Source organism: Cheilinus undulatus, linkage group 1, assembly GCF_018320785.1.
Source record: "Cheilinus undulatus linkage group 1, ASM1832078v1, whole genome shotgun sequence".
NCBI classification, from domain to species: domain Eukaryota; kingdom Metazoa; phylum Chordata; class Actinopteri; order Labriformes; family Labridae; genus Cheilinus; species Cheilinus undulatus.
The window spans coordinates 19033359-19045678 of NC_054865.1; the positions used below are offsets into that span (position 1 = coordinate 19033359).

At 37.5% G+C, this 12320-nt stretch overlaps 1 protein-coding gene across 1 annotated transcript; it reads left to right on the plus strand.

Moving 5' to 3' along the window:
• Positions 1–608: 608 nt before the first annotated feature.
• On the plus strand, positions 609–11744 carry LOC121513873 (kinesin family binding protein). Its single transcript, XM_041793887.1, has 13 exons — positions 609–1100; positions 2364–2462; positions 3625–3704; positions 3874–3932; positions 4231–4355; positions 4603–4696; positions 4889–5001; positions 7157–7306; positions 7843–7917; positions 9784–9946; positions 10129–10303; positions 10392–10577; positions 10924–11744. Exons 1-13 carry the CDS (start codon positions 645–647, stop codon positions 11069–11071), a joined length of 1923 nt encoding a protein of 640 aa, XP_041649821.1. The 5' UTR covers positions 609–644; the 3' UTR covers positions 11072–11744.
• Positions 11745–12320: the final 576 nt, after the last annotated feature.

Sequence of the window (12320 nt, forward strand, 5' to 3'; positions counted from 1 at the left end):
AGTCATTTTGCAAGTATTTTAATTGTTTTTCCACTAAAGTAGTCTCAGTTATTTTGACTATATTTTCTGTTGTCCTGGCATTACTTTCCTAATGGTTTAGGAATGTTATTCCTTGCACGTTATTTTCATGACCTTGGTAATTCTGTTTTAAGAAAGGGGTTTGTATCTTGAAAAGGCTTTATTTTTCTGCAGTAATGAATTAATTAACATAATTTTGTTGCTATGACAAGAGTGATTATTATTCAGGTTAAAAATTAGATAGGTTACAGCTTAAATGTACAATGAATCATGATTTTGCTGAAATCCATTGGCCCCAGAAAGCTCTTCACTAATTGTGTAAAAATAGTTAACACTTTAGAGAACATTCAATTTTTGATTAGATATTATTTGTAAGCCATTATCAATTAGTTTTATTTTTAATACTGTAAAACTACTGCAGATAGTTAACACTAAAATTTTAATTTTCTTCATAATTTTTGTTAAATTATTGCAAAATACTTGTGTTTTTGACGTTTAATTGAACCTAGAGCAGTTTTGTTGTTGTAACAGGACAGGAGAAAGATAATTATGAAATCCAGGAGATGGCAGTAATGTGAAAATGATGTAAGTGCCGCAGAACAGCGAAGAAGAAGGCAAAGACCAACATGGCGTCCAGCAACAGTGACGAGTGGAGAGCTGTCTGCGACAAATTCACCAACGCCCAACATCTCACTGATGTGGAATCGCGAAACGACCCAGAAAATGACCCATTCCGCTCAAAGTACAAAGCCAGGGAGCTCTTCAGAGAGATATATTGCTCTCTGAAGAGTTTCGAGGGCGGTGAGGCTGAAGAGGACAGCGGCGGAGAGAGCGGCGAGCAGCGGCCGGTGGAGCCTCCTGAGAGCGGACATGAAGACGATGGGTCCGGCCAGGGCTTCTGCGGAGACTCGCCAGAGGGGCTTCGGGCCGCTAAACTCGGGGCTGTCGAGTACTATCTGGGCGTCAACCACATCGACACAGAGGAGCTGTCTGCCGGACAGGAGCATCTGATGAACTGCATGAGACTGCTGGAGAAATGCAGGCTGTCGACGGAGAATGTGTCGCTGTTTATCCATGTCAGGGTAAACAGTCCATTTACTTTAATGATACTGCTACTAACGGCTACAGTTCACTAACATTGTAATAACTGCATTTTCTGAGGTGTTGACACGAATTATTATAAATTGACTCCAATACTACATATCATAAATCATGATGTACAAATGTTATCAGTGAGCAGACACCAATAGGTTAGAGAAGATAGAGGGACAAATACAACCCAGCTGATTAGTACTGAATACATAAGCAGACAGGCATCCACACGTCACATTTCACTCACACTGCTGTCAGACTCTTGTTTATTTATCTTGATTACATTGCATTCAAAAAGTGTTTAGGCCCGCTTCACTATTTTCAGTTTTGTTATGTTGCAGTCTGATGCTACAGTTGAAAAAAATGTTGTTTTTTTTTCTCATTGACATACACCCAGTTATCCATCATGACAAAGTGTAAACAGAATTTTAGGAATTTGTGCAAATTTCTAAAAAATAAAGAACTCAAGTTTCACATTGACATAAGACCTTTTGCAAAAACACTTGAAATACTTGTCTACACTTTGATTGGAGTCCACCCGTGTTAAATTAAACTGAACACCTCTCTATAGAAGGCCTTACAGCTGACTATGCATATTGGAGCAAAAACCCAAGCCATGAGGTTAAAGGAACTCTGCAGAGCTCAGAGACAGGTCTGTTGCAAGGCACAGATCTGAAGAAGGCTACACAAAATTCTGCTGCACTCAAGGTTCCCAAGAGCGCATAATTCTCAAGTGGAAGAAGTCTGGCACAACAGGACTCTTCCAGGAGCTGGTCCCCCAGCCAAACTAAGCGATCTGGGAAGAAGGGCCTTAATAAGAGAGGTGACCAAGAACACCATGATCACTCAGACTGAGCTCCAGAGAGGTATAGAAGCAATCCACAGCGATCAAGAGAAATGGGAGGCACCCGAGCTAAATTTCAAGTGTTGTTGCAAAGGTTTTGAATTTTTTTGTGCCAGTGTGATATTTCTTTTTTTTTTTTTTTTTTTTTAATATTTGAGAAAATTTCTAAATTTCAGTTTTCACATTGTCATTATGGGGTACCGAGAATTTGAATGGCTGCAGCATTGGGTTGCAACACAACAAAACTGACTGAAGTGAGGGGGGGTCTGAACACTTCCTGAAGGCGCTGAATTGAGAGAGCCATCAGATCCACGAGGCAGTGAATAAGGCTTGCAGTAGAATTCAGCTGAAGCATTGATTTATACCAAATGAGCACATTATGCTGATTACTGCTTTTGTCTGTTATCAGAATCAGCTGGGTATCCTATGGGCGGGCCGAGATGAGACTGAGACGGCTCAGGGATTCCTTGAAACAGCAGAATCTCTCTACCAACGTTACATGAAGGAGGTATGATTGTTGTCTTGTTTGACATTTTTAGCGTGTGTGTATGGGGGGGCTTCTACTTGAGTACTGTACTCTTGTATTTCCTCAACCTCTGTTGACTACACAGTAGCAGATAGAGAGAGAATAATTCCACATCACATCCCTAAACAGCTGTTGACTGCTGGGCTTCTTTAGGGCATGTTTCTGGTGGATTGTTGTAGTTTTGATATAAGACACATTTGCACCATGAGTGAAGTTATCCACTGAAAGTCAAACTGTGACTTTACATGCTCCGAAAGGACGCATAGTGACTATTCTTCAATATGCATTGCTTTGCATACTTTACACACATTTTTCTAAGAGGGCAAAGGAGAGGAATAGGAGGTAGTAGGGCTGGGTTTTTAATTGTGCAATATAAAGAAAAAACACTGGGTAGTTAAAGTAATTTAGGTTTTTATTGTTGGAGTAATTTGTAAAAACGTGATGCTACAATAAAAACAGTGTTTGATGTTGTTTTGATATATTTGATAGTGTTTTGATATTTAGAAATAAATATTTTAAAGTCAGATTTTTAAAAGCTTCTTTCTTTTTTATAAACAAAATAAAATGTATTATCACATATCCAAACACAAAAGTATCAATTCACAGGTACAGGGTATGTAAGTACTTCCTCTTGAGTAGATGTATGGATCAGTACTTTTACTTTTACTGGTGAGTTTTAACCAGAGTACCTGCTTTAACTTTAGCACTACAGTCATGTAGTTTTTCCAACTCTGATGGCTAAAATCTGGCTCATTTGCATGTCCATGTTCTTTGATGTGCACTGTCCCCTTCAATAGATAAATACTCATTGTTATCATTTTAATCTTTTAAACAATTTAAACAATTTTTGGTTTTGTTTTGTTAATTAGATTTTATTAACGTAATTATTCAGACCACATGCTAAGTATACATCCATTTTGTTGATTTTAATGTCCTTTTATAGATCTCTTCTCTGTTTTTTACTTGCTTTGTATTCTCTGAATTCTGTATTTGACTCTACATCATTGTAAATGATGGTTGCCCTTTAATGATATCTTAAGTATAAATAAAGGTTGTTTATTAGTAGCAAGGCAAGATTATGGGGAAAATGGCTTCAGACTAATCCAAAAATGGTTAAATAATCTTTTTTTGTTGTTGTTTTTAGGATGGCAGTCCTCCCACTGATATGACAGAGTACTTTACTACTGAGGAGAAACTGCTGACACATCAGGAACGGACCAAGAGGTAACACGTTAACAAACATGTATTTAGAGAATTTTCATGCACAGCATGTATACTATTTTAAAAAAGTTAAGCATACGCTTTCTTTATTTTTCAGTGTGTTTCTTCTATTCTGTGGCTGTTCAACACTCATAATCTCCTTTTCAGTCTTTTAAAAATTTTATTCTCGTAGGTTTGAGTTGGCCTACACCCACACCATGTACTACCTTGCTCAAGTCTATAAAAACCTTGGTGAGTCTCATCTTGTGTCTTCAGTTGAGCAGAACACTAGTTTTTCACTCTTGATTATATACTGAAAGATTTGACAACCTCTTCATGAGGTCTTTTTAAAACATAAACACTGAAGTTGTCTTTAGTCTAGTTGCTTACACGTTTATCTCTTAAAAAGTTGTATTATATGCATCAGGTATAAAGCAGTTAACTTTCTTTTTCACTGAAACTGAGACAGACGTTTATTAAGGGTTATTGTTATATATTGTGTGGTTTTCTTTCCTTACTGTTATGATAATACGAGTGTTTTGTCTTTAAGGCCTTAATGAGCGAGCTGCCACATACTGCCATAGCACCCTGCAGAGACAGCTACAGTTCAGTCAGTTCAGCCCAATGGAGTGGGCTCTGAATGCTGCCACACTATCACAGTATTACATCACCAAGGTAGCCTGTCTTTTATGTGAAATGATTGAAAGCACATGTTTGTGATTGGTTTATTTTTCCTTGTTTTAGACACTTTAAATGCATTTAATTTTTGTTCAGTTTTATTTAAAGTAAAATAATGTTGATTGGGTAAATGATTATTTTGCTGTATGATCTGCTCTCTGTTGTTAAATGCATTTTTAGACCTTTTCAGTGTATTTAAAGTAATGATATTGACATGCATATGCTTGCATATTTGGTTTTGAAGGGCCGATACATGGAGGGCCGACATTGTCTCTCAGCGGCTACTGTCATATCAGATTTGGCAGGAGAGGTTCCTTCTGAGGCTGCAGCACAGGAGAGTAAGTTTCTTGATTTAGTCATGCAAGTATGTGTCAAATAAGTTTTCTTGTTGGCTTATTTCCTTTGCTCAGATCATTTACACTGAGTAAGACTGGAGAGAAAACGTCAAAGCGTTGCCCACCCTCTCTATAAAAGCACCTCTTTCTGTTTTTTCTGTTTTTTGTTTTTTTTTTCTTGTCTACCTGCTGCAGGTGAGACAGAGAGGGATCGCAGAGAACAGCTCAGACAGAAGAGGGCAGAGATTGCAAGATGCTGGATCAAATACTGTGTCAACCTCTTGCAGGATGCGAAGAAACAACTTGAGGTACTCCATGGGCCTTTCTCTACCCAACCCGCCTAAGTCATGGAATTTAGTTGATAGTCACAGTCAAAGTTGAATAAAAACGCCTTTGTTAAAGAGCAGGGTAGGGATGTGATGGTACCTCGTGAGAAAGTTAAAATTAGAACACATAAGGAATGACTGAAACCAGTGGAATAAAAAACAAACAGTGAATTAACTTTTTAAACAGTAAAGGATGCCCTCTGTTCCAGACTTCTCTCAGGGGCACATCATGTGAGCAGTGTCTCTGCACTTTGTCAGAGAGAGAGAGAGAGAGAGAGACTTTAACAGGCAATATTATGAAAACACATGAGCTCATGCTTCTCCAGATGCCGCTGATACATCTAACATATTGTACTGATAATCATTCTTTTAGCTGCTTTTTGTTTTCTTTTGTAACTTTGTAATATAGTGGAAGCACCTTTTGCATCCTTCAAAATAGAACGGGACAGGAAATAAAGTAAGTTGTGAGGCAGTAAAAATGGTAAATAAAAGCATCACAAAGTACAGTTTTGTGAGGCAATTTCTTATATACAGCTTGAAAAAAATCAGAGTCATCTACACTCTTATAAATAATATGAAAGCAAATTGTATCATGATCCCAGCATCATGAGTTACACTGTGATGTGAGTTAAGTTTCATCCCCAAGGCAGGATGTAAAATAAAGCAAACTCTTTATAGAAAGTCCCCCATCTTAGGCTAAAACTACATTTTTTGGAACCATGATTTCATGTTCATTATAACCTGGAAAATTAAATGGCCATGGGGCAGCCTTATTAAATTTGTCTACAAAATAAGAAAATGAAATCTCACCAAAAAACTTCCTTGTGGACATCCTCTTTTAAAATGATCAGAATGAGTAATTTTCTCTTATTCTGTTAACACATTATTGTTTTAGAATTTTATGTTTTCTATTGTGTTTGTCAATCTTTTAACATCGATGTATGACTTGTTTTTATGTCTATATATTTTTTTTATAACCATATTGCTTTTCTTTTTAGATTGTTTGTTCTGCTTTTAAAATACATTTGATGGATTGATTTATTGATATGTGATTATATTACTTCATGGAAAGACATCTAATGCAGCAGAGCTGTGTGACTGTGGAGTTTCATGTCATTTTATAGACTCAAGTCAAATTTTTTAAAGATTATTTTGGGTCTTTTTGCCTTTGTTTGTTTGGACAGCTGAAGAGAGAGAGAAAATATTGGGAGTGAGAGTGGAGGAAGACATGCACCAAACATGCACCAAGTCCAGGAATCTATCCCACGACCAGTGTGTTAAGGACTATAGCCCCAGTATATGCGTACCTGCTCTGCCAACTGACCTAAACTGGCACCCTCAAGTCGAACTTTTTGTAAGAAAAAAACGCCATCAAAAAACAAGCCAAGGATGATATTTAAATAAAAGGTGAAGCTGTGGATATTATTCTGCACTCTATAAATTTGGGATCCACAACAAATCTACTCCTGCAGGTCAGCTGTTACAGCCTAACCACTGAACGTTGAACGACACATTTCAAATCATAAGTTGTGTTATGCAATAAAAATACGGCTAAATTATACTTATATAAGATCAGGCACTTGCAAAGAGAAGCTATAGGGAGCAGAGCAGCTGTATCTATAAAGAGAGCAGCGGTGCACACACAGACTGTTGGACAGCAAAGTTTAAATAAGTAAAATTTGACACATAAGCTGAAAGTAACCGAAAGAGAAGCCCTATTTATACTTGTATGTGTCAAACTTTAACAATCTCCCAGCTGTCTCTTATTTTTTTGACCAGAAGAAGCTGCATGGACTGTAAAAGAAAAACATAATTACCACTCTAAATGACAGATGCAGATTCGTACAGGAATAGAATTACCTGTGGACCTCTGTGTGTGCAAAAAGATGGGAGGTAATTTACACAAAATTTTTACTCCGCAAATTACCGACATGGTTGATTCTTCCGGGATGAAAACAGACATCATGAGCGATTATTGAAAATTACCGGAGTATTACCCTAGGTAATACTAGCCCTATGCGAATAGGGTACAAGTTTCTCTTCAGATGTGTGCAAACCTTTGGGTCATTAAGCTTTAATCTACCTGACTACATTGTGTGTTGGATCTTTAAATGTTCTTTTACATGTGTTCAACCAGGACAATATTGGGGAGTTGGACACTGACCTTCAAGAAGAGCTGAAGAGAGCTAGAAGACGTGAGGAGGAAGAGGAGGAGAAAGAGAGGAAGAGCGCTCTGCTATTTGGCTCTGAAGACACCTTTGACTCCATCATTAGCCAAGAGGAAAAGGTCTCTATAAAGAGTTTGATACAGCATCAGTGTTACTTGGATTGATTTCTGTTATATTTGTTAGAAAGTTTGTACTGTTTTAAGGCTGTAGAAATAACTTAATTTTTTTAAATCTTAGAAAAAAGAGAACAGAAGAAACGTGACCTGATAAGATTAGTTTGTGAATTTACTTATTAAGGAGGAGATTGAGAACGATATAAACACGAACATTAAAAAATAAGCTGTGCTCTTTACATTATTAATGCTGTGAATTGAGCTGAACTAATCACAAAAACTGTAGTTGATTAAATAATTTTTAAAGATCTCATTCTCATTGCAGTAGCTGGCCTTCTTAAAAGTACAGTATGTCTGCATCAGTAGCAGCAGAAGCTTTGTTTTGTAGATATACATTAAACAGTAGCTTTTTTATACCATGCCTAAGTTCAGCAATTTTGATCTTTTGTTCGTTGAAAGTTGAAATAAGCCAAACTATAAACTGGAGCATTGCATCATAAGTGAAAGCCAGTAGAGGATCAAACTCTGTTTTGTTTTTCCAGGTGAGCTGTCTGTTCCCTCTGGACTTCACTGAGGCTAGAGCTGTGTTTCTGGTGGGACAGAATTATGTCTCACAGGTAAGCATAGCATTGACTTACATTTACACACACACACACACACACACTGTTCCCAATGTCTCACAGATACTCCCCACAAATACCGAATCTCAATGAACACATTTACATCAGGATGCGATGGATATGATCCCATTTTGGTTGATGATGGCACTTTTTTAGTGACAGCATCCCCTTGAAGGATTTTGTTCTCACAGTACTGTTGGAAAAAAAAAATTAGCTTTTTACAGGTTTTCTCTTGCATTGTCTAATGTGCCTGTTGATAACTTCTATTCCTTTTACACTAGTGTGCTGAAAAGCATGCTTGACTCTATAACTAATGAAGCCATTAGATGTCAGTAGTGTAACCTGTTGTTACTGGTGTAGATGTTGTTACAGCTTGAACAGAAAGAGACCTGTAACATGTTAAAAAAAGACAGACACAAACAACAAATGAAAGTTGTAAAAGAAAATACAAGCTTTATTTATAGTAAATAGTACATGCAGTCAGTTTAAATTAATGAAACAATTATGGCGTCGGCCAACATAAACAAAAGAAGGGTGGTGGATGTGGCTAATCCGCAATGGGCCGTTGGACCAGCCACCTCCTCAACTAAGACCACCTGACTAAAAGTAACTTACTATTCAGGATAGAAAAGAAAACAATGTGAAAACAGCACTACCAATGAACTACAGCCCAAACTAAAACAATAAAACCCAGCAATCTAGACATGCATGGGATGAACTAACTGAAGAAAAGAAACGCTCGGAAATAATAAATCGATCAACTAAAAATGAGGATATGGTGCACTGAACAAACCTCCTCGCACATTGTCTGGGAGTGTGCCAGATTCTGCATGGTCATCTCCCCTGCCTCTCTAAATACTCCCTCTCCTCCAGCCTGAGTGCTGATAGCAGTTAAGTGTGCTGCAACCCACAGGTAAGATGGAGGAGGGAGACCGGAGAGCCAGGGAGAGAGGGGGCATGCAGCACCCCAGGTTGCATGCAACAGATGTTTGCTGAAGTTTCAGACAAAGACAAAGTTGCAGTTTGTAATACACCACTCACAAGCAGAGGTGGGCACAGTCCATCAAAAAGTGAACTGTTAATCCACTAACAACTATGTTAATGTTGATAAAATGTACATTTTGTTAATTCTGCCCAAAATTATTAGAAGTAAGATTTAATCTAAACATATTAACATCCTTAAAGATCCACGGGTTGCTTCAAATCAACAGATAATAGAAAATACTTGCTTTACTCTGGAAGCACACAACTTCATGTAGATGAAGCAGCTTTTCAGAATAAGATACAAAATTTTGGCTTGTTATTCAAGAAGTCCTCCAAAGTAAGGGAGGGTGGCTCTGAAAATGATGTTCACTGAAAATGAACTTCACTAAAGTGAGAAGTTTTGATTTCAAATTTCTGTTTATGTTAACCATTAAAAATGTATTGCAAATTGTTGATTAATAGATGTTCCCAACTTTGCTTTTAACGGTTTTAAGAGCTACTGAACAGTAAAAATCCAGCTCAGCTTGCAACATTTCTGTCTTAACCAGAGGTTAAGAGCTTTTATTTAAAATATAAAAGTGTGTAAACATGTTTTATCTTTTTGTTTGAAGCCATGCAGTTCAGGACATGAAAATTAGATATTTTCAACTTTAGGTGTTGGCTTAAAGGGAATGATATCGCGCTTTAAAATTTGGCAAGTAGCACAGAACCAAGTTTTCAATGCAGTGAAAATTAAACTCTACTTTATTGAACTTAATCTGTTTCCATCAACCAGAAAATTAGATTTTTAAGATTTTTTTTTTTCAAACATTAAGCTTACTTTCATAAGTTTTCCATTGCTAAACATGGTGACCTGTGTCTTTTCTCGCACTCTTGCAGGCTAAGGAATACTTTCAGATGGATGGCTATGTGACCGATCACATTGAGATTTTGCAGGATCACAGCACTCTCTTTAGGGGCCTTGCTTTTTTCGAAGAAGATCTTGAACGACGATGCAAAATGCACAAACGACGAGTTGACATGCTGGAGCCAGTATGCAATGGTAACGCGCTAAATTTGTTCTCAAGTTTGTTTATTTTCTCTGTAGAAAGACATTTTGTTTTTCATCCTGCAATTCAATGAGGTGAATAAAGTTGAAACATATTGTAAGTTTTCAATCCAAACATCCATGCAAGGACACATGGTTGATTAAATCTTTCTTCCTCTGACTCGGTTTCTCCACAGACTTGAACAACCAATATTACCTAATGATCCGCAGACAGCTGATGTTCGAGTTGGCTGAGATCTACAATGAGATGATGGACCTCAAACTAACACTGGCAAACAGACAAGCAGACGTACAGTCTCTGGATAAACACACTATTAAAAAATTCAACCATCTCTGCTCTGCATCTACCAAGTAGGTGTAGGCATGTGGGGCTTCCTTTTGTATCTTTGCAGCACATTTATTTAGTCTGATTTAAACAAATCATCGGTCTCTTCTTCAGATTCTTCCAGATGTTCCTGGACTCTCTGTGCTCTCCAGACGGGAAAGCCCCAGAGCACTTGGAGGAGGAAGTGCTCAGACCGGCTCTGGTGGCCCGTTTTAGAGTGGCCCGACTGCACAGCCGGCTGATCAGTACTGTGCCATGTATTCAGCTGGAAAACCTCAACAAGGCCCTGGAAAACTACAAGTAAGATTGAAAGGATTCATGTAAGCATTCAGTGGGGTACGTATTAACTAGGGATCCTAAAGGTGTTGAGCTGAAGGCCCACTAGTGGGAAATACAGTAACTGCAGAAAGTATATCTGAAGAAACCAATTTGAAATTATGTTGTTTCATATTTTACTACTTGCACTTGAAAAACAATTTGCCCATTGCTGGAGTTATTTGGTGCATTTATGGGCCATCCATTTGTGAAGTGCTTTTAGACTGCTTACATTGGTGGGCTAGAAATGTTTTTCTTAAAATTATGTATTAATGCTCCTCGATGCTATTTTTACCTGTTGATCATCACTGTCTTCTTCACTGTCATGTAGATATGTGGTGCAGTACTGCGAGGCCCACCCTGAGGCAGCTCCTGCCGTGACGACAGAGCTGGAACTGAGTACAGAGATGGTCGGCCTGCTCCCTTTAAAAATCAACCGCCTCAAAGCGAGGATGGCTTCAAACACTTCAAACAACTGACAGACCCCACTGTTCACTGACTGACTTATAATACTCCTAACACTCTCACATTAGCCATGCTGTCTCTTTTCACCGCCTTACAGTCTGAGCACACTCCAACCAACAAGAACAAACGAATGGTAAATCTATCGCCTCCCTCACTTAATGTATTGCTAAAGGCCTTGTTTTGTTGCAGTTAAATGCATTACATGCTGTACATATTTGTTCTTCTCTGTATGAAAACATGTTGTCCTTTTCTTATAATTTAGCTGGCATAAAACAAAACATACTCAACTAATCCAATGTGAAAGTCTAGTAAAATTAATTCTTGTTTTACATCAGTAATTATAATATATCTTTCTTTTGATTAAAGCACATTAGCACACTTAAACTCTGTTACACATAAATTTTGTTTCTGATGGAAAGAAAAAAAAATAAAACCTTTTCAACAATATCAGGACTGTATGAACCATTAGTAACAACCTTCTTGGTGAGTAAAGAGTGCTTTATTACATTGATGGTGGTATACTAGACCTCATAGTCCTGCATGATGCCTGCTATATCTGTGTATATTCTTCCTCTCTGTGCTCATGTATTGTAGATAATGTATGTAATGATAAACTAATGATACAGAAACAAAAATCTGTTAAAAAATAAATCTGTTCTTCTTGCTTGCAAAAAAGCAAGATGTAAACTGGTGCATGTGTGTTTTTACTGACAAATGTTTGAAACAACAAAAAAAAAAAACTAAAATGTTGAAGACTTGGTAGTTAGTTTCCTGTGAGTAGGCAGATGGCTTAGACCCTGAAAGTCCCAGTGAGATATTCATCAGATCAGCAGTGTTGGAACTAGTCTTTTGGCTTAAGGTTTTTTTTAGCTGAGCTAGATTTAGATTTCGGAGCCAAGTGAAAAACAGTTGTTACCAAACTACTTTTGTGGTCAATTAACTGAGCCAGCTCCTTCCCTTGTTTTTTTTTTTTTATATCTTGCTTTTGGCATCCTGACTTTTTTGAATGCCCTGGCAAGGTGCTACACAGTCTGCATTCACTAACCAAACTGTTTACTCAATGAACCAGCCCACTTCATCTTAAAAAAGGGCTGATTTATGGAGAGGGAGTTCAAACTTGAAACAGGCCTACATTCTTAGTAAAGCAACAATAAATGAAATTTGCTTTTTCCACTCTAATGATTAAGGTTAAAATCAAACTTTGTTTTCATTTCTTAAAGCTCACATATTTTTCAAGTTTACATTGTTCTCAGAGGTCCCAAA

What these genes read in the sequence shown, in the direction of transcription:
- LOC121513873 (XM_041793887.1), top strand. Translation starts at nt 645, where the DNA reads ATGGCGTCCAGCAACAGTGACGAGTGGAGAGCTGTCTGCGACAAATTC. An exon ending in CATCAGGAACGGACCAAGAG is followed by an intron (nt 3,705 to 3,873) that starts GTAACACGTTAA and finishes TTATTCTCGTAG; the next exon opens with GTTTGAGTTGGCCTACACCC. An exon ending in GCTGGAGCCAGTATGCAATG is followed by an intron (nt 9,947 to 10,128) that starts GTAACGCGCTAA and finishes GTTTCTCCACAG; the next exon opens with ACTTGAACAACCAATATTAC.